This window comes from Microcebus murinus, chromosome 6, assembly GCF_040939455.1.
Source record: "Microcebus murinus isolate Inina chromosome 6, M.murinus_Inina_mat1.0, whole genome shotgun sequence".
Taxonomy (NCBI): Eukaryota; Metazoa; Chordata; class Mammalia; order Primates; family Cheirogaleidae; genus Microcebus; species Microcebus murinus.
In genome coordinates this window covers 21,545,492-21,569,553 of record NC_134109.1, presented here as the reverse complement: position 1 = coordinate 21,569,553, position 24,062 = coordinate 21,545,492, and the positions used below count along the sequence as shown (strand labels likewise).

Sequence of the window (24,062 nt, the reverse complement as noted above, 5' to 3'; positions counted from 1 at the left end):
TCTGTTTGGCTTGCAGGTAAAAAAAACTGGATCTTGACTATGGACAGCATCTATACTACTGTATCTTTGGGCAGAGAAATGTTTTTCAATATGAATAAGGTACACTGTGGTTTAAATTCAGCAGCACAGTAAGTGCCTAAGTGCTGACAAGTATTATTAGTTGACTTTAGATAGGGGAATATAAGGAAAACAAAATTATTTAAGTCTCCTAGGAAATAAAAGCATGCTTACTTGCTTTGATATGAATATTTGATAAGTAAGGGTTAAGTAGTCTTAGAGTCTCAGGGTCAATATTCTTCCAGCAATCATTTATTGAACACCTAGCAATTTTCCCATATTTCATGAAAAATGTTTGCCCTATCAGCAAGGAATTAAGGTGGCTGACCCCTATTATATTGTAAGCTTTGTGCTAGGCATTAGAAACACAAAGAATAAGACATATTCAATCCCTTCATGGATCACATTTCTAAGAAACATGAGTTTCTAGAGAAGTAAAGTACTGCTCCCAACCTCTAGATTTAATTAGAAATGAGTCTCAAGTAAGAAATATTTAAAGTAAAAAAAAAAAAATGTTCTCAAGGATTATGAGCACTGCCAATAATGCATGAAAGGTAAGAGTAGGACAAAAACTAAACAGAAAAAAACAGAACATTCATTTCATATGAATGAAATGTGAACTTTTGATAAGGAATAACTAGTACTGTGGCTACAAGAGCAGGCAAAGGGTGTTTAATGGTTCCCCCCGCAAAATGCCTCACATTATCTTATTTGACATAGCAGTGGGTACATTTCTCATCCTTTTACTGTAAAGTTGAAAAGCAAGTCCTAGACTCAAAGGAAAGTACAGTTCTTGGTATCATGTAACATCCAATATATGTTCTAATAGTAATACTATGTAAAAGTAAAATGAGTTCACTTTTAATATTTTCACATTATTGATAACAGACAAGGATTATTTGTGACCACAAAAAAATTTAAAAAGTAAAAACTCAGATCCAGGGTGGCAAATGAAGAATGTGTACATCAAAAAAGTAATTTGTGTGTTCTTGTAGGTTATTACATAGGTAATTTGCCCAACAGTGTGTTCTATGTAGGTTATTTAGACCAGTAAACCACTAGGTTATATTCCTCAAACCTCTAAATGCTACATATAATCAGTTTTCTAAAAACAGTAGAAGGAAAACAAATTTGATGAAATCAAGGTGGTAGATTTTCAAAAATTAATAATAATTTGTGTGCTAAATGTAGATAGCATAGGAGGGATTCTCCCAACTCTTGGGTTTAAAAAGAATCCCAGCCAGGTGCAGTGGCTCATGCCTGTAATCCCAGCACTTTGAGTGGCCAAGGTGGGAGGATTGCTTGAGGCCAGGAGTTTAAGACCAGCTGGAGCAACATAGAGAGACCTCATCTCTACAAACCATTAAAAAAAAAAAAAGTCCAGGTGAAAGCATGAAGTCAATGAGAATTAACCAAGGGGTGGGGGGAATAAATCCAACAAGCAATAAACAGTTGATATTAACAGATGAGGCAGAGATCCTGACAGGGTGCTGGGCTTGAGGAAGTCAGGAAGGTGCTGGGATGACCTTCATTCACCTTAACAACTCTCTGACCCATCCAAATGTTCTATGAGGAATCTCAGATGCCTTTAGTACAATACTGGGGAAAATATGCCTTTGAATCCCTTGACAAAGACCTTGAAGGGACTCCACTGTATTTCAAAGAGTATGAAAAACCGTGTCTGAAGGGAAAGAAAATTGGAATTAGAGATTCTTATTGACCTTAAACCTATATTTAGAAGGGATCTTGGTAGTGATCTAGACAAAATCCAATGTAAGAGTCCCTTTCATAGCACCTGGGATCAGTGGTTATTTTAAACTTGAACATTTGCAGCAACAGGAAATTTTACAGCTTGAGTCCATTCCTCTTTAGAACAAGTCTTATTAGAAAATTCTTTCTTATATTGAAGCAATCATCTGTCATCTGTAAAGTTCCTTTGTTCATTTTTTGCCCATTGAAGCTACAAAGTCTAATTCCTCTTCTGTTTCATAGCTCAACAGAAATTTCGAGGCAGCTATTATATTATTCCCTCCTTGTCTGCATCTCATTCCCCACTGTACCTTCTGTTCTTCAGGGGAGCTACCATCCTATTCCCTATATAATCAGACCTTTCACAATCCTGGTCACCTACCTGTGGACACAATCAATTTACTGATTGATTAAATTGATCTTAAAATATGGTACCTATAATTGAATCCAAGCCTCCATCTAGATATGGACTGACCCTTATGGCATGCGGGGCTCCCTGAACTTTTAACACAGGTTGAATGCATCAGCTTTGTGAATAGCCACAATATACTGCTGACTTAAAATTGAACTCCCATTTCCCTAGAAAACATTTCTACATAAACTGCTGTGAAACCAGGTCTTTCCAACACCCTTCCCATCAACACACACACATAAACACACATATCCACAAACACACATTTCACTCTGTACTTAGAAGGATTGCCTTTTAAAATCCCAGGACATAGGGTTTCTCGTTAATGCCTATTCAATCTCATCCTTTTAGTTTTAGTCTTATGTTCAGATACTTCAAAATATAGTAATGATTTCTATATGCTAACATCAGTACATAGTTAGAATTCAATGATTGTTCATTTAATAAATTAATCTTGAATCTATCAGCCCTAAACTGGAGATACTGCTATTTCTGCATCATCTACAAATGTGAAATGTATGCTTTCTGTCCCCTCACTCTATTCTTCAAGGGAGAAAACACCAAGGTACAAATAAGAGGCAGAAGAGAGCAGAAACAGATGAAGGAAAGGAAGATTGTCCCAGGAACAGAAGGAGGAAAAGGAGTGTTCTGACCCTTGAAATTAGTATTTAATGTTCTCAACATTAGAAAAATATGTCTTTTCCCCAGCTCTACCCTGGAGACCTTTTTGATCTATTATGATACTGCAATTATTAAACTCTGAATTTTGGGGGAAAGCTCATTCAAGCTTAATTTTAAAATAGCTTTTAAAATTATCATTTCAGCTTAAATTTCCTGGGTTGAAGAGATATGTAACTGAACTGTCTATTGGCTATGAGGTATAAAAAGAACTCCCAAATGCCCCTTACAAATGCCTGAGGTATAATATATATATTCATATGTTTCAGGAATCAGAAGTGGCCTGGATTTTTCAGTATGAATTTGGGAATTCACTGAGATTGAAGCTATCTTCTGAACTGAATATAATCTTACATTTAATGTATTTTTTCCCCAGAATGAAGAAAAATAAGCTTAATTTTGCCTTCCCCTAACAGTAGCCCTTTTGCAGAATGTGGGTCATTCACAGAATAAAAAAGTATCCTATTGTGTCTTTTTCCATTGTCTATTATGACTCAGGATAGCAAATCCTGGGACTGAAACCTTAGAGAGATGAAACCTTAGAGAAAAAGTGTTCCGATCTAAACAATCTAGAAGCAGGAGGAAAACATCTCGAAAACTTCTGTTGCATAGTGTTAACATTTAAAGAATGCAGACACCTACACTGGTCTAGTAGATCCAAACAGGAAATTTGTTTCGCACCTTTTCTGAACATTTTCTAGAGGGAGTGAAAGAGATGGATTCTTAAGTTCTCAGGACTGCCTTTTCTAGAAACTCATGTGAGTGACAGAAGAATATCACAAGGAAATCATGTCAACACTGATGCGGGAGGTTCTCTTCCTGACTCTGTCACAACAAGCCACATACCAGTGCTTGAGATAAGCGGAGATGAGACAAGGAGGCTTAATTATACTATAAGCTCCAGAAGTAAGGTGAACCCCTGCTTCAGGTGTGATCAGACTCAAAGAGCCTTTCCAAAACAACCATTTCAGGGTTTCCTGTTAAAATGCAGGTAACTGCAAACAGAAGGTCTGATACACTGTTCCCAACATGGAGTGGCCACAGCAGGTATTGACTTAAACTTCAGCTACTCAAGAAGATACCCTATCATGACTCCTGGGTCAGGGTTCCTTACTGCAGGGTTTTGTCACTGTACCCCACACTCCTTGGGATTTTCCATTTCATCTCCTTCAAAGTCCGGCTTCAAACTTTTTTTTTGCTCAATTTCCACCTGCCAAGAATAGAAGTTGGAGATAAATATCAAAAAGAGGAGAAAAGCATGCAAACAAATAAATAAACCAAAAGAGAGTACCTCTGTAGGTTCTTTGAGATTCCCTGTAATTTTGCTAATGTTTTGGGCTTTAGCCACATTGGAGCTACTGACCCTAAGTATATCATGACTCTCTCTTTGCTCATGCTCTTTGCTTGGTCTGGAATTCCCTCTCCCTTATGGTTCACCTGGAAAATTTTTATTCTTTGGCTTGCACATTTGCTCAAAGGTCAACCCTTCTTTGAAGCAATTTTCAACTCATTAAGTAGACTCAAGTGCTTCTCCCTGTGAATATTTCAACTATGCTTTGTACACTTGTCCAGCTCCACTATACCATAGGCTCCACAGGACAGGAACAGGATCTTGTTCAATATTTTATACAATAATGTAGGAATACAGTAGGCAATTGATTTATCAAATGAATGAATTCCTTTGTAATTGACTGTTTACACCCCAGTACTTTATATCTCTTTTAAAAAAAAAAACCCTCCAAACATTACTGGAGTGTTTACAGTTCTACCATATCTTCTGCAAAATACTGTAGCTGTCATTACAAGGGTGTAATCAATTAATCTTGCCTTCAAGGCAACACATCTCATCTGATCTTTGATAAATCAGGTAGGGAATCCTCTGAGCTCAGGAATTTCATGATTGAGGTTGCACCTCTCAGCAACACTTGGGATACTTAGGATGCTGGACTCAGAAGGCAATGATTCAATACAAAACAGGGTTAAGGGAAGTCCTATATTTTGTCCTGGCCACAAGATGGAGTACTTGTTCTTTTTGGTAATTATGTGTTTTAGCTCACACAACTAAGGAAACATTTAGAGCAAGTGTCCTCAAACTACGGTCTGGCCTGTGGGCCACCTAGCACATTTATCCAGCCCTCCGGGTGTTTTTGCCGCCATTGTCTGTCATGGTTAGCAGTTGACTCGGCTGGGGCCCACAGTGTGCACTCTCTAATGGTCTGAGGGACAGTAAACTGGCCCCTGTTTAAAAAGTTTGAGGATCCCTGATTTAGAGGAACAATAAATCACCATATAAATCTAAGGACATTACAAATAGAAAATTATTAAAACACTCTGCAAAATCTCTTTTCGATAAACCTACTTTTCAAATCTTTGGCATTTAATCTTCTATTGAATTTCTAACCCTTCAGGATATTATTGTTTTCTATCTATGTCAGAAAGCTCCAACTCTGATTATTCCTTCCATGGCCCTGATCCTGTTATAAAAATTTTCTTGGCTTTTAAGTCTTGTCCTATAACAGCCCAGTGCCCAGGTCACAGTGACCTAACTTTGTTTAGATCCACTTCATCAGCTCCTGTAGCTGAAATATATGCTTTGGGTTAAGACTTTCCTAATGCTCCCCTCTACTTCCAAGTTCACTACTCTGCTATATAAACTTTATTATAAATGACTAATAATAACCCTTTTATCCCATTCTCCTTTTGTTGTTATTGTTCCTGATGACAGAAAGACATTTATATTCTCCTCTTTACTTATTTTTTTCAACCCTTCTCTTAGCCACGAGAGAAACTGTTCATTCAAATCAGAGCAGGCTCATCCACACCCAAGTGTGGTGAACTTCCTCCAAGGTGGGAAGAGAATACCTGCAACCACGGTAAGCACTGCTGAAAGGAATAAGAGGGGTGAGCAAATGAACTTGAAAGCATCAGCCAGACACCTCTCGAGGCTACCTGGTAGCTGTAGTGTGCGGAGTAATTGACCCATTTTCTGACGTCAGTCTTGTCTTCCACGGAGATGGATCGTACAGTGGCTTTGGAGGCAGAAGTTGTGGGCATGCTGAACTCGACATTCACATGATTGGCAAATCTGGAAGGCACTTCCCGGTCAGAGCCAAGTTCAAGGTGGCAAAAGAAACAGTGGGGGTGACCGGAAGCTATGAGAATAAAAGACAATTCAGAGATCAGAGTCTTTGGCAGCAGTGAGACAGTGGAAGCAGCAGCCGGAGAAGCTGCCTCAATGACAAAGGAGGCCTGCGGGCTGGGCACCTGCGGGCTGGGCACCTGCGGTCCTGCAGAGGATCCAGTGCTGGGCAAGAGGATCTGCCTTGGCAGAAATCACACTGTGTGTGCCTCAGACCCTTTGGTATAACATCACGTGACTATAGCAGCCTGGTATCCTAGCAAGAAAACCCAAGGCCTGAGCCACCTGCTCAGGCCAGAGTGATAGGTGAACACAGCACAAGTGCTAAGAAACAGGGGCTGCAAAGGGGAAGAATGGGAAAAGAGGGATCGGCACTTAGCACCTAATAAAACATCAATGGCAGCCACCTGAAGCAAAAGTGCTTTCCTTTGAAAGATGAACTGAATTTTCTTAATAGCACTTCATATTTTCAAAAGGCTTTTGGCATCGTTTGTGGGTTAATAATACATGCAAATGCCAAAGACCTTATAAACAGCACACATGTGTTAGGCAAACATATGAACAATTGACAGACGTCCAACTAGCAGAACACCTGGGTTTCACTTCCAGCTCTCCTACTAGGCAGCAGAGCTCCAGCCCCAAGTCCAAGTCCTTTTTCTCTCCAGGCCTCCATTCCTCACCTATAAAGTGGGGGGCCTGGCACTGTGGGGAGAGGTAGGAAAAGGTAGGCTGGATGGTGCCAGACCCTGCTGCTCTTTAATTTCATAAATCTGTGGGTAATTCTGTTGTACTTGGATGGCAAACATAGGGTTTGATTTTCACTTGAGAATTATTAGATTTTTGAGGAAAAAAGAGTTGGAGCTTAATTCTATGGTCACCACTGAAACATCATTGTCATTCATCTGATGTAACAGGAAACGTGTGTTAAGCACCCGAAGCCTGATGGTTGGTACTATGCTAAATCTTTTACACAGATTCTCTCGCTGAATCTTCATTACAATCCCTCGAGGTCATAATAATATCCTCATTTTATAGATGAGGAAACTAAGGCTTAGGGGGAGGTCAAGTGAGCTGCCTCAGGTCACAACTAGAAAGTGGCAGAGCTAAGAACTGAAGCCAGTAGTCTGACTCCAGAGTGTTCTTAACCACTTTGCCTGAGTCATAACCTCATGGTCCCCAAACCTCAAGACCACATTTGCAGGATGACAGGGGTAGAGAGGGAGTAAGTTGCAAGAGCCCCCAGATAGCAACTGGCTATGAATAAACAGCACAAAATGACTTTGCCTTAATTATGTAACTGAAACAGCCCCTTAGTTATCCCAGTTTCCCCAAAGAAGCAATTTCAATGTTCTTTATTGGTCTGGGCAGGACTTTTCATCCTCAGAGAGTGAGGACTTAACACACCCGCTCTCTAAGGAAAACATTACCAGAGTGAAGTATTTGTTTTGCTCTCTGTTTCACAAATGTAACATATTTCAAAGGTTATTTCTAAAGAGTAATAACTGAAAAATTTGCACGTTTTTAGGAAAAAAAATTAAATAAGATATACATAATGGTAAAAACTACATTATTTGAAAATGAATCCGTTCACTCTTTTAATTGTGTACCACAGATATAATTACATGGCTGTTATTTATTGGACATTTATTACAGGCCAGATACTGTGCTTAATGCTTTTAAGCACTTAAAAGCATTATTTCATTACCTTCTGAATGAGCTAGGTCTTAATACCCCGATTTTATAGATGAGAAAAATTTCTCTGAGAGGATTAAGTCAATTGCCTCAGGCCGCACAGCCCTTTAGTGGCAGAGCTGGAAAATAAAACTCAGATATGACTCTGACTTCAAACTATTAATATGTCCTAAATTCTTCTCAATATATTGCTATGGAATTAGATCACTTCACAGTATATAGGTGCATCTCTTAATTCAAGAGCAACTTGAGCAACTCTTTTTATCTAATTACCTTTATTTACACATTGTTAGAACATTGAAAAATCATTTTTCTACAAAACTGATTCCCTCCTCTCACACCACCGAAGTGTATTCACAGCAAACTCTGAGAGCAACATTCTTTCCTAGCATCAACTGTCAGATATGTAGGGGTGGTAGACAAGGAAGTGCAATTTTGAAAGCTGGTATAATGTAATTCATGGTAATGAACTAAATAAGCCTACCCGTTACATCATCTTCCTTGATGCAGTTGAGAAAATACAACATTAATATTCAGATTTTTACCTTCCATAAAAAGGTAATCATATTGGGAGTGTTTTCTCTTCTCCTGGTCTAATGAGAACTGAAACTCCAGCAAAGAAAACTACCTATACAGGACAAAATGTTTTATTTCCTGGTGAATAATCAGCACGACAAAAAGGTGCTAACAATTTCCTCAACTGGTATGGAAACATGTAATTGGCCAGAAAAAGTATAAGAAGCCTCTTTGGGGGGTTTCATTATTAAAAATATATAAGCATGACAGCAAAAGCAGTAACAGAAGTTGGATGTTTAGGTAAGAAATATCCTTATGCTGTCCTGCATTTCGGAAATCTTCCACAAACGAGGTTCCAGTAACCTGGAAATATATATGTAATACAGTACATAAACTACATTTATTTGGCCTTGAGCCTACTGAACACTCTCCACTGGGAAGCATTAAGGAAAAAGTGTTCGCTGAAGGCCTGTCCTGTGTCCCCCGTTTCTTCTGGTAGCAGAAGAACCAGAAAGAACCTCCTTTCTCTCCTTTTGGGAAATAATCTTCCCCAGTGCTGCATGTTGTCTTGGTGGTCCTGTCAGTCAAAACGCACTACCCTCCTCTTGATTCTTGAGCCAAGTGGCACAAGGAAAGAAAATAATTTGTGGCGATACATCCCCACAACTGCATGCTGAGGAGACATCCATGAGTTTCCATTACCAGAGCTATTCTGGTGCGATCCTTTCTGAAATCTCCTTGTTCAACCTGTCATTCAGTTCTTTCAGCTGACCCATATCCATAACCCATATCCATCCAACCAACAGTCTGTGGTTTTATTGTTTTTTGGGTTTTGTTTTTTGTTTTTGCTTAAGGTAGTCACTCAGTCTTTGCTGCTTTTAATAAAAAATCTCTCATATAGTACTTTTAAATATTTGAGAGCAATCACTTTGAAACAAGTGAGATATATTTGTACATACCACATAAACTATAAATCTCTACTCTCACATTAGAAATTATTTCAAGTTTGTGTCTATTTAGTTTCTCCTACTAAGAGGTATCTGCGGTATTGAGAAATGGCCCCTGGATGTGGCTGTGGAACTTCCGATGAGTTCTGTCACCTCCCTGGCTTTAATTTTCTCATCTGTAGATTGAACAGGTTTGACTAAGTTATCTCCAAGGCCCCTTCCAGCTTGAAAATCCCCAAATTCCACGGTTCTCTCTTTCCAACGGCCTGTGTGCCCAAGGAGAACCCAGGGTGTCTCCTTTCCTCTTCCAAGTTAGATGAGCCCCCTGGCTGAGGTAGAAATCACGGTGCTATCGCCAGGGGAATACAGCGCTGACTTCAGGGGAAATGAACAAGCAAGCACAGAGAGGAAGACTTTGTTTTAAAAATTCTGTCAGTTTAGAAATAGGGGGTAGCAAAGGCAGCCTCTAACACAGAGGTCCGATTGTCTCTTCAGTTTGCACTGCTACACCCAGCGTCTGACACACAACGCCCTGCTGTGTGTGTCCACTCCCTGCACCGCCCGGGGAGCCGGCCAGATCGTGTTGCCTCTGGCCATCACATCATATTATCTTCAGGATATGATAACACCACCACTCCACACTCAAGAGCTGGGGAGGAAGACTCGGAACACACTGTTAGAATTTAATGGTCGGAATGGAAAAAAGGATAGCTGCATAAGAGACAGACATTTCACTCAAGAGTTTTCCCAAGCCTTACTCTTTCTGCTCAGCTAGCATATCCACTTTTGTTAACAGAAGGGCAGAATTTATTATAAACAAGAAGAGAAAGGATTTAAAGGCTCACGGGAACATGGACTTGTTTTGTTGCCTGCCACTGGGGTCACCCACACTTAGTCTGAGAAATAAGGGTATTAGTGCTGGTTTGACAGCTCCCTAGTTTTGTCATTTCACAAAATCCCACTGGACCTAGGGGGAAAGTAATTGCCTTCTGGGCTCATTCAAGCACAAAACCATCCCTGATAGCTGTGAGCAGCTAAGCTAGGGCAGGTAAGCTTCTCTTTTTCTTTGGTTTAAATCCAACATTCCTTCCTCTACTTTTTGTCTCATGGAATTTTTTGGCACTTTTAGACTTCCATGTCTTGGCTGGATCTTCAGTCTGATTGGAGGCCATTTGTCTTTCCCTTCCCCTATCTCTGAGCTTGAGATGTTTGAGCTGACAGCCCTGGCACATAGAAGCTACAGTCATTAAATTAACTGCTCCATATACTGTACATATGATTGACCATAAACTGGCCATTTTTCCTACATCAAGGGAGAGTGACAAAGATGCCTCTTCAGGACCAAGAAGCCTTCCAGAATCTAGAAATGGATCACTTCCAGCACCACAGCTAATACTTTAATGACTCCCAAAAGAATAAAAATTCAGAACCTGGCCAGGAGTGGTGGCTCACGCCTGTAATCCCAGCACTTTGGAAGGCTGGCAGGAAGATTGCTAGAGCCCAGAAGTTCAAGACCAGCTTGGGCAACATAGTGAGATCCCCATCTCTACAAGAAAATTAAAAAATAAATTAGCCGGGCATGGTGGCACACACCTGTAGTCCTGGCTACTTGGGAGGCTGAGATGGAAGGATCGCTTGAACCCAGGAGTTCAAGGCTGCAGTGAGCTATGATTGTTCCACTGCACTCAAGCCTGGGGGACAAAGTGAAACTCTGTCTCAAAAGAAAAAAAAAAAAAGTTCAAAATCTACCCTGGAGAACTGTCTAGCAGCTCAGCTGAGAAATAATAATACATAGTTTTTGGAAGGCGTGTGCTAATGAGGATGAAAAGACAGAATGAATTGAACCACTATGCTCATTACTTACTTTGCTTAACTGTTTTTACTATCCTGGTCCCACTCCCCCTCTGTCACCATGCTTATCACACAAGAAAAATAAGCACTTCACCTAGGATTTGGCACCTTGATCCCAGCTGTTTTTTTCTTTTTCTTTTTTATTTTTTGAGACACAGTCTAGCTCTGTTTTCCGGGCTAGAGTGCGGTGGGGTCAGCCTAGCTCACAGCAACCTCAAACTCCTGGGCTCAAGCAATCCTCCTGCCTCGGCCTCCCAGGTAGCTGGGACGAGAGGCTCATGCCACTGCGCCCAGCTAATTTTTTCTAGTTTTAGTAGAGACGAGGTCTCGCTCTTGCTCCAGCTGCCATCCCAGCTGTTTTGTATCCACTCGGTTGTTTTCTCGGAAGAGAAACCACTACCCACCTGAGTTTTTATCAGGCAACCGGTTTATCCTCCACACAATGGAGTTGAAGGCATGCTCGTACTTGGCGGTTCCCAGGGTGACCCTCATGACAGGCTCAGAGCCAGAGACACCAGTGGAGCCAAAACTCGCCCCCCGGTTCACTTTGGCTTTTAAAGACTTTTCCCCCAGGACACTTTCCCTGCGGAAGTTTTTCACCCACTCACTGGGGACAGGGTAACGGACCATCACATTCTCACAGGGGACCTGAGCGAGGGGGTCGCGATTAGAGGAGAAGCCAGTGGACATCCTCAGCCAGCTCTGCACCTCCACCTCCGCGCCATTGATACTGGCTGCCGTCCTGAGCGTGAAAGGCAAGGTCTTCTCAGCAAACACCGTCCTGAACCGCATTAGCTCAAAGCGGCAGGCGTCCAGAGGGTTGAACAGAATAACCCGGGAGCTGTCGAACACATCCTCATCCACACACCCGTGAAAGCGGCACTCGTGCAGCTTGATCCACTTCGTGGTGGTGGTGGGCATGATGTCCTGCCGTGACACTACTTCGTTCCCTTTGACGAGGACGTCATTGAGGCCCAGGCGGCACTCTGCGAGCCCCGAAAGGAAACTCAGAATGTGGATCCGCGTCAAGACGTGGTGCCGGAGGATCTGGTTGTCTCCTTTTCTCACAACACCAGAGAATTCATCTCTGACATCCACGGTAATCTCCTCTTCAAGGTAGTTCAGGCCAACCGTACTCAAGTCCATGGACGACACCGGGAGAGCCATGAGGTGGTCCTGAACTGCGTGGATGAAGCTCAGGAAGTCGTCATAATTGGTGGTGCCCAGCTTGATCACTTGTTCCCTCTCTGCTGTGTGGGCCACAGCAGGTTTGGGCTGGTATTTCTTCTTCTCCTTGTAGGTGACACGGTCTATCCGCAAGCTGTGGATCCTGCCATTCTCATCGTAGTTCTGAAGCCGGGGTTCTGAAATCTCGTGGCAGATCTCCAGCTTGAACTCGCGGAATGGTTTTTCTAGGCCCTGCTCATAATACAGCTGCAGGTAGCCACTGTCTGTGAGTTTGATGAAGATTGGTCCCCAGTGCCTGGAGGACATGATGTTTTTCTTCTCAGGGATCCTCAGCATCATTGGCCACCCATCCCTGGGCTGGGATGGTGCTGACCGAGGTGGGTGAGCATCTAGTTCAACCCAGGCTACCGGGTCGTCATCAGGTAGCGTAGCACTGCCAAAGTGATCAGGATCATCAATTTGGAGTTGTTTGAGTTTTTCAACAGCATCAGAGTGTGACTGGCTTTTGCTTGAGTCATCAAAACTGATGGCATCCTGGTAGACGACAATGAGGGAATCTCTTTGGCTTTTTCCTGTGGCACTAGAAATGGCACTGTTTTGGGAGCGCCTCTCCTGCTCCTCAAAGAAAGCACTGAAAGGATTGATAGGGGAGGGCTGCACATCCTGCAGAGTCTCATTCAGGAAAGGGTTGGTTGCCCTCCAGGGTGGAGCCTCCGTTACGGAAGGCGGACGGTGTAAGGAGGAAATGTCCAGCTTCTGAACTTTGGAGATGTTCATCAAAGTGCTCTTGGGACGGTCCCTCTTCTTAAATGACCCTGTTGAGTTATATGGTACATCCGGGATCACAGATGCATTAGGTGGTGTATTCGGCTTCAGAGGGGAGGTGATTGGTGGCAAAGGGCAGCTGACTTCATTGTCATCAAAGGTGACCCAGCTGGGGAAACGAGCAGAGGTCACTGGAGGGGCAGGGTGCCCATTCATGGCTGGACTGCTGGCCTGCCAGCCGATGGCCTCCATCTCTACCTCTTCATCTTCCTGGAGCGAAGAAGAGTTGTCTAAAAGGAAAAGGAGAACATATGAGGGGCTGCCCTTCAGGGGTGCTAGAAATGTAAAGGAAACTGAAATATGGGAATGAAGGATTACTAGACTTCTTTGTGGACTCCAGTAAATTCCAAAGCAGCTCATTGCCTGTTTCAAGTGCTTAGTCTGGGCACAGATCTCATATTTTTGTAAAGAGCACAGCAGAGGTAACTCATTAGGCGTGAAGTACAGTAAAAATACGATGGCTGTTATCAATACAGAAGCACTGACTGGCAGTACCAAGGTCCCTTGCAATTTAACTCTGCATGCTCTCCCCTTATTTCATAGAAGTTTATGGAATAGATGTTTTCTGTACTTGGCTCTCAGGTATATACTCTTAATTTTTAAACATTAAAAACTGCCTTCTACATAAAATGATATAAACTGATCTCACCAAAATAATTATCTTGATTGCGAATAACATCTTGGAGGTATTTTAGCCCAAATATGATCAATAAACATTAAAGGCAACAGGCCAACACCCTTACTATGTAATAAGTTCATATAAGTCAATAAGAAAAACCCAAAAGCTCCCACAGAAATATGAGCAAAGGACATAAACAGATAACTCATGAAACTAAAAATGTCTAATAAGCATGTGAAAAATATCCAATCTCATCAGTAATAAAAAATGAAAGTTAAATGAAAAAATCAATGAAGATTTTAGCACTCAATCAGGGTAAGGGTGCCAGGATAGGCACACTAAATAAATGTGCCCTTAATGAGACTGTAAGTTGCAACTAATGCTGTGAAAAGAGATTTGGCAATTTACATTACGGGTCTTAAAATGTTTCATAAACAATGACTTAGTAATCCTACCCAAAGGAAATAAAATTGTGAACCAAGTTTGAAAAGCAGATATGTCCATTTTAGCATTATTTATAATATGCGGAAAATAAAACGAAAGATTTTAAATATCCAACACTTAGGTATTAGGAAATGGAAGCACACAGTTGAATAATACCCAGGCATTAGAATGTTTACAAGTATGCAGTGTCGTGTGAATATGCTCATCATATCATTTTTTTTTCCTCTAAAATATTTCTCCATCTTGAAGTTTATTTTATGATAAAAAGGTTATTAAACATAAAACTCCACTCTAGCAGAGTCATCAAGGAAGGAAATATAGGACTTGAATTTTGATGAGGAAAGATCCAACCCTTTTCAGTAGCATAAGGACCCTGGGTGTCTGCTGGGACTATGGGAAGGGAGGGGAAAATGAGGTCTTTGGCAAGGAGATAGCACAGACAACAAATGTGTGGCATAGCATAGGTACTCAGTAGAGGTTTGCTGATTGAATGAGTGAAACAAGAAACTCTTCTTTGGAGTAGCTCTTCCATTCTCTAGTCTCTGGAGGAAGGTGTATGGGATCTCTGCTACCATCCCACTGGTTCCACTGCCAGTCATTCAAAATCAAAGGGAAAGAGACATTCAAATGACTGAGTTTTCTGCCCACCTCACTAAACCTTATGTACATTACATCCAACCATACCAAATCAGCAATGTCACACATAATTGCACATGTAATCACACATGAATGGGCTGGCTGGCTTGTCAGCCTTCTTTCCAAGTAATTTATTCAAGTAGATAGCACTTCCCTCAACTGAAGATGTCAGTTTGAAAATGTACACTAAATGCATAAGTGTGCATATACACATATCCATACCCACCCCAGAAATATAAGGAGCAAAGGGTATTTTCCATATATACAGCATCACAAAAAGATTTCAAAGCATTTTAAAATTAAAGATGAGAATCTCCCTCAAATTAACCATGAATCCATTTTTGTAGGCATGTGATTTATCTTCTGGAAGGAAACAGAAAATAGAAAAGGTCAGGAAACAAACTAGGTTTGTAGTATTTATATTTTATTTATCATTTTCTTTTTTTTTTTTTTATTCTTTTTTTAAGACAGAGTCTCGCTCTGTTGCCCAGTCTGGAGTGCAGTGGCATCATAGCTCACTACAACCTCCCACTCCTGTGCTCCAGCGATCCACCTATCTCAGCCTCCAGAGTAGAGAGGGACTATAGGTGCTTGCCACCACTCCCTGGCTAATTTTTTATTTTTTGTAGAGACTGCGTTTCACTGTTGCCCAGGCTGGTTTCAAATTCCTGGACTCAAGGGATCCTCCAGCCTCAGCCTCTCAAAGTGCCAGGATTATAGGTATGAGCCAGCACGCCTAGCCCTTTTAAAATTATTATTACTATTATTTTTGGAAGTCTAAAGGGAACGTGGTGGCCCTGAGTAAAATATAACCACTTCCTTAGAAAAGTAATTTATCCCCCAGAGAGAACTGGGAAAGGGGTATGTCTCAAAACTCATCAATTTCTTTGTCTTTTTTTTTTGAGACAGAGTCTCACTCTGTTGCCCTGGCTAGAGTGAGTGCCATGGCATCAGCCTAGCTCACAGCAACCTCAAACTCCTGGGCTCAAGCGATTCTCCTGCCTCAGCCTTCCATGGCCAGTTAAGTTTTTCTACATATTTTTAGCTGTCCAAGTAATTTCTTTTTATCTTTAGTAGAGACAAGGTCTCGCTCTTGCTCAGGCTGGTCTCGAACTCCTGAGCTCAAACAATGTGCCAGCCCTGGCCTCCCAGAGTGCTAGGATTACAGGCATGAGCCACTGCATTGGCCAAAACGCATCCATTTCTAATGAGGCAGCTCTATAGAGCTTTTGTAAAGCGGTGTTTCCCTGAAAACAATCGCTATTGGTCCACCCCTTGCATCAGGGTTATACTCTTTGCCTTGGAGATCATTGCCACTCCCTAGTTTAAAACAAGCTTTCCTTTGGAGGGTGGCTTTCTGCCAAAGCTGTTTGTATATGCTGCCAAAGGATTCCCTTCTCTTGGGAATTTTGTCCCCAAAATAGCACTTCTCATCTTTTTCTCCTAAGCCAAAAAAGAAGGGGGTGGGGGAATGCCTTTGTCTCTACTGAAAATCATTTTCTCACAAAAAATTCCTTTTCAAATCAAGTAATTTAAAATCATACCAAGTCCTAAACAATTCTGAAGCATAATACAGTTTAAGTGAAGTATCTTTAAATTTGGAGAGAAAATTTTTTAATTAATTTCTAGAGATTCTATTTTCTTTTTGACAACCATTAAAAAATATCAAGACTTTGTTACAAAATTCTCTTTCCTCTGGCAGTTTCATGTCCCATTAATTACAATTGTTTTTTTTTTTTTTTTTTTGAGACAGAGTCTCACTTTGTTGCCCAGGCTAGAGTGCGTGCCGTGGCGTCAGCCTAGCTCACAGCAACCTCAAACTCCTGGGCTTGAGTGATCCTTCTGCCTCAGCCTCCCGAGTAGCTGGGACTACAGGCATGCGCCACCATGCCCGGCTAATTTTTTCTATATATATATTAGTTGGCCAATTAGTTTCTTTCTATTTATAGTAGAGACGGGGTCTCGCTCTTGCTCAGGCTGGTTTTGAACTCCTCACCTTGAGCAATCCGCCCGCCTCGGCCTCCTAAGAGCTAGGATTATAGGCGTGAGCCACAGCGCCCGGCCAATTACAATTGTTTTAAAAATCTATCCTTCGGGAAGGCCATGGGGCAAAGGTCAAATTTCTGAAATTGAGAATTTGGTTTTCTATGAAATCATTTATAAAGAAAAATTATCTTTTTATTTTCCTGCCATAAGGGCAGCATCTGAATTTAAAGGAAAAATTATCTTAAAAACATAAGACACTTTTACAGATGAAAAGCAGCAGTGGTCCATAGTTCACATGAACACAAAGCATTTCTTGAGGTGAAGCCAAGGTCTGCCAAACACTAGTTTTAAAAATGATCCCTTATTGGCCGGGCGCGGTGGCTCATGCCTGTAATCCTAGCACTCTGGGAGGCCGAGGCGGGAGGATGGCTCGAGTTCGAAACCAGCCTGAGCAAGAGCGAGACCCCGTTTCTACTATAAATAGAAAGAAATTAATTGGCCAACTAATATATATAGAAAAAAATTAGCCGGGCATGGTGGCGCATGCCTATAGTCCCAGCTACTCGGGAGGCTGAGGCAGGAGGATGGCTTGAGCCCAGCAGTTTGAGGTTGCTGTGAGCGAGGATGACACCACGGCACTCACTCTAGCCTGGGCAACAGAGCGAGATTCTGTCTCAAAAAAAAAAATGATCCCTTATTAAAATTGACTTCTCTACCTGTGAGCTCTTAATTTTGCTTCATTTCTCACTTGACTGAAAAACTTCTTCAATTATTTTTACAAAGTTTAGATTACACATCTTCTGAGCTCCTTTTTATTGAAGAACGCTCTTTGAATTTTCACATATAAAAAAACCAATTTATCTGTACATAAAATTCCTGAGGGAAAACATTTACACTATATTGTGACAAAAAGTAAGTCCTTAATATATAAAGAGAATGCATCCTTAACAAAAATTGATACACCCTCACAAATAAATACAATAAAGAAAACAGACAATTCAATAATGAAGAAATATAAATGTCTAATAGCTATTTGGGAAGCCTTATATTTAACCTTATAAAACTATGAAACACAATTCTCCCAGTATCAGAGAGACAAAGATTTAAAACAAATAATAACCATTATTGGTGACAGGTGAGGAAATTTACACTTTGCTGAGTACGTTAATTTTTTTCTGGAGGACAATTTGAAAATTTGTATAAAGTCTCAAAAAAAGTGATCCAAGAATTTTACTTAGAAGAGTTTATTCTAAGGAAATTACAAGACAAATATGCAACAATGTATATATAGTGGATGTTTATCATAGCAATGTTTATATCATAGAAAAGTTGAAAACAACCTGAATGCTCAATGGGAGATTGTTTATACAAATTGTTATACCCTTAAAATGGAATTCTTGATGTATGTTTATTCACATGGAAAGTTGACCAGGGCGTGTTGTTGAGTGAACAAGAACCTATAATCTGAACTCAGACTGTCTGGGTTTCAATTCCGTATCTGCAGCTTTTTAGATATGCAACTTTGGAAAAGTTTTAAATTTCTCTGTATCTTGATTTTCCCATCTATGAAATTAAGGAACCATTAAATCCTATTAAACAGGCAAATAATAAATGTTCACTGGATGTAGGCTGCTCATGGTACTACTACTAGAATGATACTTTTCATTATATAAAGTATATATGTGTTAGAAAGCTTTGAAATACAATATCTCATGATGTTTTCATGTGAAAGCAAATATCTCATGTAAATAGATGATTTAAAACTTTTTAAATCTGTATTCTTTAACAAAAAGTTGTATTGCCTACAAAATAAAGAACTAATAAAAGTTCAAAACATACCATTATTGTTACTACTACTTTACCTTAGAGAAAGGAAGCAAACCAGTTAGTTAATAGTCTGTTGAGAAAGCAGCAGTTAGATCTCTCCTAAGACAGTTATGAATGGTGCAGCTGGGGGTTAGGGGGAAGGCTGGCAAATTTCTCCTGTAAGAAATAGGCAAAAACTAATGATCTTGAATACAAAGCTAACTGCCTTGTATCTTGTATACAAAGTTAACTATTATTCACAATTCCATTTTAATGGCCTATTAAAATAAAACCCAAACATCCAGCATTATTTTAATTACTATCTCTTCCACTTGCTACCTCTAAATTGCTTTTATTATGAGTTGGGCTGCTGCCAAATAAAAGGCATGTATAAAGATTAGGTTCTCATTCTATACCACAGGGAAAATTTCCAGTATCTAAGAGGTTCCTAGCGTCTTTACTGATGCAAACTAAAATGAAATGGTGAATTCTTTTAATGATATACCACAATATATTTCAAGTTCCCAACAGATTAAAATTAAATGAGGTGATTATAATGGTAATCAAAGCCCCTAAAACCAAAGAAAAAGATCGAGAGAAAAATTAAATGTCTATATTTTGAACATAGAGATTCTGCTCTCCTTTCCCCCCATTTGTTAAACTAATTTGTTAATGCAAAGATAAATGGAAAAAACTTATTTAGTGATGTTCACTGGACTTTTTTAGGAGTGGCAAGAACAAATATTCTAAGATTGTTGCAGCTTTCTCAACATGAAATAATAGTCACTGTTATATAAGACCATGTAGAGGTATACTTTGTTTTACTGCACTTCAATTTATTATACTTCGCAGACCCTGCATTTTTTTTTTTATAAACAAATTTGTGGCAACCCTGTGGTAGGCAAGTCTATTGGTACCATTTTTCCAACCGCATATGTTCACTCTGTGTTTTGGGGTCACATTTTGGTAATTCTTATAATATTTTGTACTTTTTGATTATTATTATATTTGTTATGGTGATCTGTGATCAGTGACCTCTGATATTATTATTGTATTTGTTTTGGGGTGCCACAAATCTCACCCATATAAGGTGGTGAACATAATAAATAAATGTGTATGTTCTGACTGCTCCACCCACCGGCTGTTCCCCTGTTTCTCTCCCTTTCCTTGGGCCCTATTTCCTAAGTCAAAAAAAAAAATTGAAATTAGGCCTGTTAATAACCCACAACTAATTTTCAACAAAGATGCAAATAACTTACATTTGGGAAAGAACAGTCTCTTTAATAAATGGTGCTAGGGAAACTGGATATCCATATGCAGAAGAATGAAACTAGACCCCCATCTCTCACCTTATACAAAAATCAGCTCCAAATGGATTACAGACTGAAATCTAAGAACTGAAACTATGAAACTACTAGAAGAAAATAGTGTGGAAACACTTCAGGATATCAGTGTGGAAAGATTTCTTGAATTAGGCCTCAAGAGTAACTAAAAGAGCGAAGTGAGAAAGTGAAAGATAGCCGGGTGCGGTGGCTCACGCCTGTAATCCTAGCTCTTGGGAGGCTGAGGCGGGCGGATTGCTCAAGGTCAGGAGTTCAAAACCAGCCTGAGCAAGAGCGAGACCCCGTCTCTACTATAAATACAAAGAAATTAATTGGCCAACTGATATATATATAAAATTAGCCGGGCATGGTGGCGCATGCCTGTAGTCCCAGCTACTTGGGAGGCTGAGGCAGAAGGATTGCTCGAGCCCAGGAGATTGAGGTTGCTGTGAGCTAGGCTGACGCCATGGCACTCACTCTAGCCTGGGCAACAAAGCGAGACTCTGTCTCAAAAAAAAAAAAAAAAAAAAAAAGAAAGAAAGTGAAAGATAAAAATAAAATCCTAAGCCCCCCCAACCAATTAAGGAGACTCCCTCTTGTCCATGGTGACCCCTGAGAAACCTTAAAATGGAGTGTCTGGCCATGAGTGAACAGGAGGTCAGGCAAGCTTCATTATAACCGCCCCCCTCACTACTGTCATTAGGCTTTCTTTCCTGAGGGTGAAACATTATTTTCCTAAGGATTAGACAGAATCAGCCTTTTGAAGAGACTTACTACATCATTGTTTTCAATCAGTCTTTATTTTTTTTTTGAGGCCACCATGCCTGGCTAATTTTTTCTATATATATTAGTTGGTCAATTAATTTCTTTCTATGTATAGTAGAGATGGGGTCTCGCTCTTGCTCAGGCTGGTTTCGAACTCCTAACCTTGAGCAATCCACCTGCCTCAGGAGAGTGCTAGGATTACAGGCGTGAGCCACCGCGGCCTCAATCAGTCTTGATGCTTCAAAGTGCTTAGTCTTGACTTCTGCCAGAGACTCTGTTTCCTATCTTGCAAGACAGCTGCCTGTAAACTGCAACGTTTTATGAGAAATAAAGCTCTCCTTTCCAAATTTATGAACTGTGTGATCTTCAGTGGATGATGTTCCTAACACAAAAAATGATAAATGCTCGTGGTAGATACCTCAGCTACCCTGATTTGATCATTATACATTATTATACACCAAAACATCACATGTACTCTGTAAATATGTATAACGATTAAGTATCCATAATTAAAAATTAAAAAATAAAATTTAGAAATAGTAAACCTTAACCCTCCCTTCATTTTGTTGAGAAGACTGATGCTCAGCAATTTTAAGTAAATTACCAACAGTGAGATCAGAAGTCCTGCTTTTAATTTTTATTAACTCTGGTATTTCCTTAGTAAGCTTGTTTATTAAGTTAAAATCTGGTTAATTTTTCCCATTATCTTTTGAGATTGGCAAGAGTTACCTTGACACACAACTTCTTAGGAGCATTGTTCAAGTGGGAAAAGAAGTTAATTAAACAAGGATTAACACCTATTTCTATAGATAAGTCTTTGGGCAAAAGGTCAGGTGATGTCATGCACTAATGTGTAAATGTGTAGTCTCAACCTTATCAAGGGAGCTTTTAATTTACATAAAATATGCTGGGACCTACTTAGTCATCCCATACACTGTGATTAAAAAGGAGAGCCAGAGGATGAGCCTATTTATTAGTGCTCAGCATTGCCCAATAGAGAGAATTCTTTGATGCTGGTAAAGTTGACTGGTCAGAGATATCCCCAAAGTGAAGAAGCCAATTCATCAAATGACCATTTACCTCTTCGTAATAGGATCTCCATCAAGACACCCCCTTCTAGTTTTTATTTACTAAGGGGGTTTGTGATGCAGTACTGAGCACCTTTTTTCAAACAACTGGTCCAGTCTGCCCTGCCAACACCCTCCCTGCTTTTCAGGATGGACCAAACACATTTCATCTCTCTCCTTTTTTTTTTTCTTAGATAAGTAAGCATCAGACTTTAAGTTTGTTGAATGGTCCAGGAATATCCCTTGTTTCTTGTGTGTTTTGGGGGTGTACCCTCACACGGCGACCAAGAGTCAAACTTTTCTGATTCTAAACTTTTGCCTCAGTTTACCATTGCCCATTCCCCATGCCTTCCCCAACACTCAACCTTCAGATCCCTACTTCTGGCCTCTTTCTCTAACAACTAAACTATGACTTTACTAGCTTACTGGTTCCCTGGCTTAATGTGCCTTTCTGGTATCAGTTGCTCAGGTTGTCTTAGATGAGGGTTCCAACTCTGCCTGGGGAGAGACCCCATGGTGACACCTTGCTGTTGTCCAACAAGGCCAACTCCAGTTCCCTAGCAGAGTTCACAGGCTGAGGACTGGAATAGATTTTGACATCTATGGTAGATTGAAAAATCAGCATTCTGCTTTATAAATTTCTTAATATTTTAAATATCAGGATATCTTGAGAAGATTTAACTAGTAATGAGACCTGCAGAGACTCTAACCTGTGTTTTATTTATTTACTTTATTGCCAGAGCAAAAAGTACTGGTTTCCTTCCCATTCTCAACTAGTCACGTGTTGCTTAACAATGGATACACATTCTCAGAACTGCATCGTTAGGTGATTTTGTCATTGTGTGAACATTAGACTGTACTTATACAAACCCAGATGGTATAGCCTACTACACACCTAGCCTATATGGTACAGCCTATATTGTTCCTAGGATACAAACCTGTAAAGCATGTTATCATAATAAATATTGTAGACAATGTAAGTATTTGTGTATCTAAACATATCTACACACAGAAAAGGTACAATAGAAATATAAAGGTACAATAAAAATATATCATAATCTTATGGTACCACTGTCACATATGTAGCCTGTTGTTAACCAAAATGTCATTATGCAGTATATGACTGTACCTATACGTCCACCAAAGAGAAGTAGACAAAGAGGAGTTTGTCCAATTCTGAGCCTTTTGAAGGGGCTATAAAGCTCTGCTCAGTGAACTATCAAACTCTTCTGTGGTTATGAAAAGCAGTGGAAGGGCCCTTTTGGTTCAGGAGGTTAAAAGAGAAGGAGTAGTATGGGCAAGTTACTGTAAAGGAGAATGTATGGTGGGATAAAGGAAGGAGAGGTCTCTGTCCTGACTGATTTGAGCATAGATCAGGAAGTGCCAGGGCTGGGACTCAGGAACTTAACTTCCTGGAGGAGCGCTGGGCGGGTCCCCAGAAGTGGTGGCTTCAATACCCACACTCGTACTGTCACCAGGACCAGTGATGCATCAGGACTGCCTGCCCCATTTGCCACCAAAGTCTCGCTTGTGTGCATCCTCACTCACTAGTCACCTGGTCCCCATGGGGGGACACACCCCAGAAAAATTCAGGATGGCTGTAAGCTCTGAGAAACCTCTGGAACCCTGAAGGGTTGGAAGAACAGTCAAGTTCCTGGACTTTGGTGAAAGTGGATTTTAGGCTGAATCATTAACCCCTACGGAGTTAGAAGGGATGGAAGCCTGATGTTACATGTGGTCAGGGATGCCAATTTCTTTTTTTCCCCAGCGCTCTGAGGATGATGGGATGCCAATTTCTAAGAGCCTCATCACTCTTGGATGATTGGGTGAGCAGGTAAAATCAGGCTTCAGGCTTTGTAAGATGATTTCCAGATCCTAGAACTGCCAAGGAAGTTAAAGACACACCACACTGCCTTTACCATCTCTTAACTGCAATAGTTAGGAGACAGAAAAGGGCCAGATTTATGAAGGATTAGGGAACATCCAAGGATAAGGGCTTGATTATCCTTCTGGTTGTGCTAGGGAGTAACAGAAAACCAAGCTATGTTTCAGAGAAGATGTTAAAGTGGCCAAATAAATAAACCTAGAGGTTTTGGTCTCACCAATGGCTCTGTCATCTCCCTCCATGTTCCTTTCAATATATGTGTACACTTTTATCCAGCACTAATGTCCTACCAATCCGCATATGCCTCTGCAGAACTGGAACTCATCACTCTCTTTCTATCTAATACTTTTAAGTCTGGTTTCCATCACATAGGCATGAATCCATGCCTACTTATTCTGGGAGTGGGGCTTGGGAGTCTCACCAGTCGCACCTGCTCAGAAGTGGCTCACCCTAATAGGCACATATACTTTAAGCACAC

General features: G+C 40.5%; 1 protein-coding gene across 2 annotated transcripts in view; it reads right to left on the bottom strand.

Moving 5' to 3' along the window:
- Positions 1-1,476: 1,476 nt before the first annotated feature.
- The window catches only part of STON2 (stonin 2), a 154,286-nt gene continuing 131,700 nt past the window's right edge, over positions 1,477-24,062 (bottom strand). For both annotated transcript variants that reach the window (XM_012758290.3, XM_012758310.3), the window contains 3 exons: positions 11,446-13,284; positions 5,846-6,048; positions 1,477-4,106 (listed from right to left, as the gene is read on the bottom strand). In XM_012758290.3, the coding sequence (XP_012613744.2) occupies positions 4,023-4,106; positions 5,846-6,048; positions 11,446-13,284 (2,126 nt within the window). In that variant the 3' untranslated portion in view covers positions 1,477-4,022. The remainder of the gene's footprint in view (positions 4,107-5,845; positions 6,049-11,445; positions 13,285-24,062) is intronic.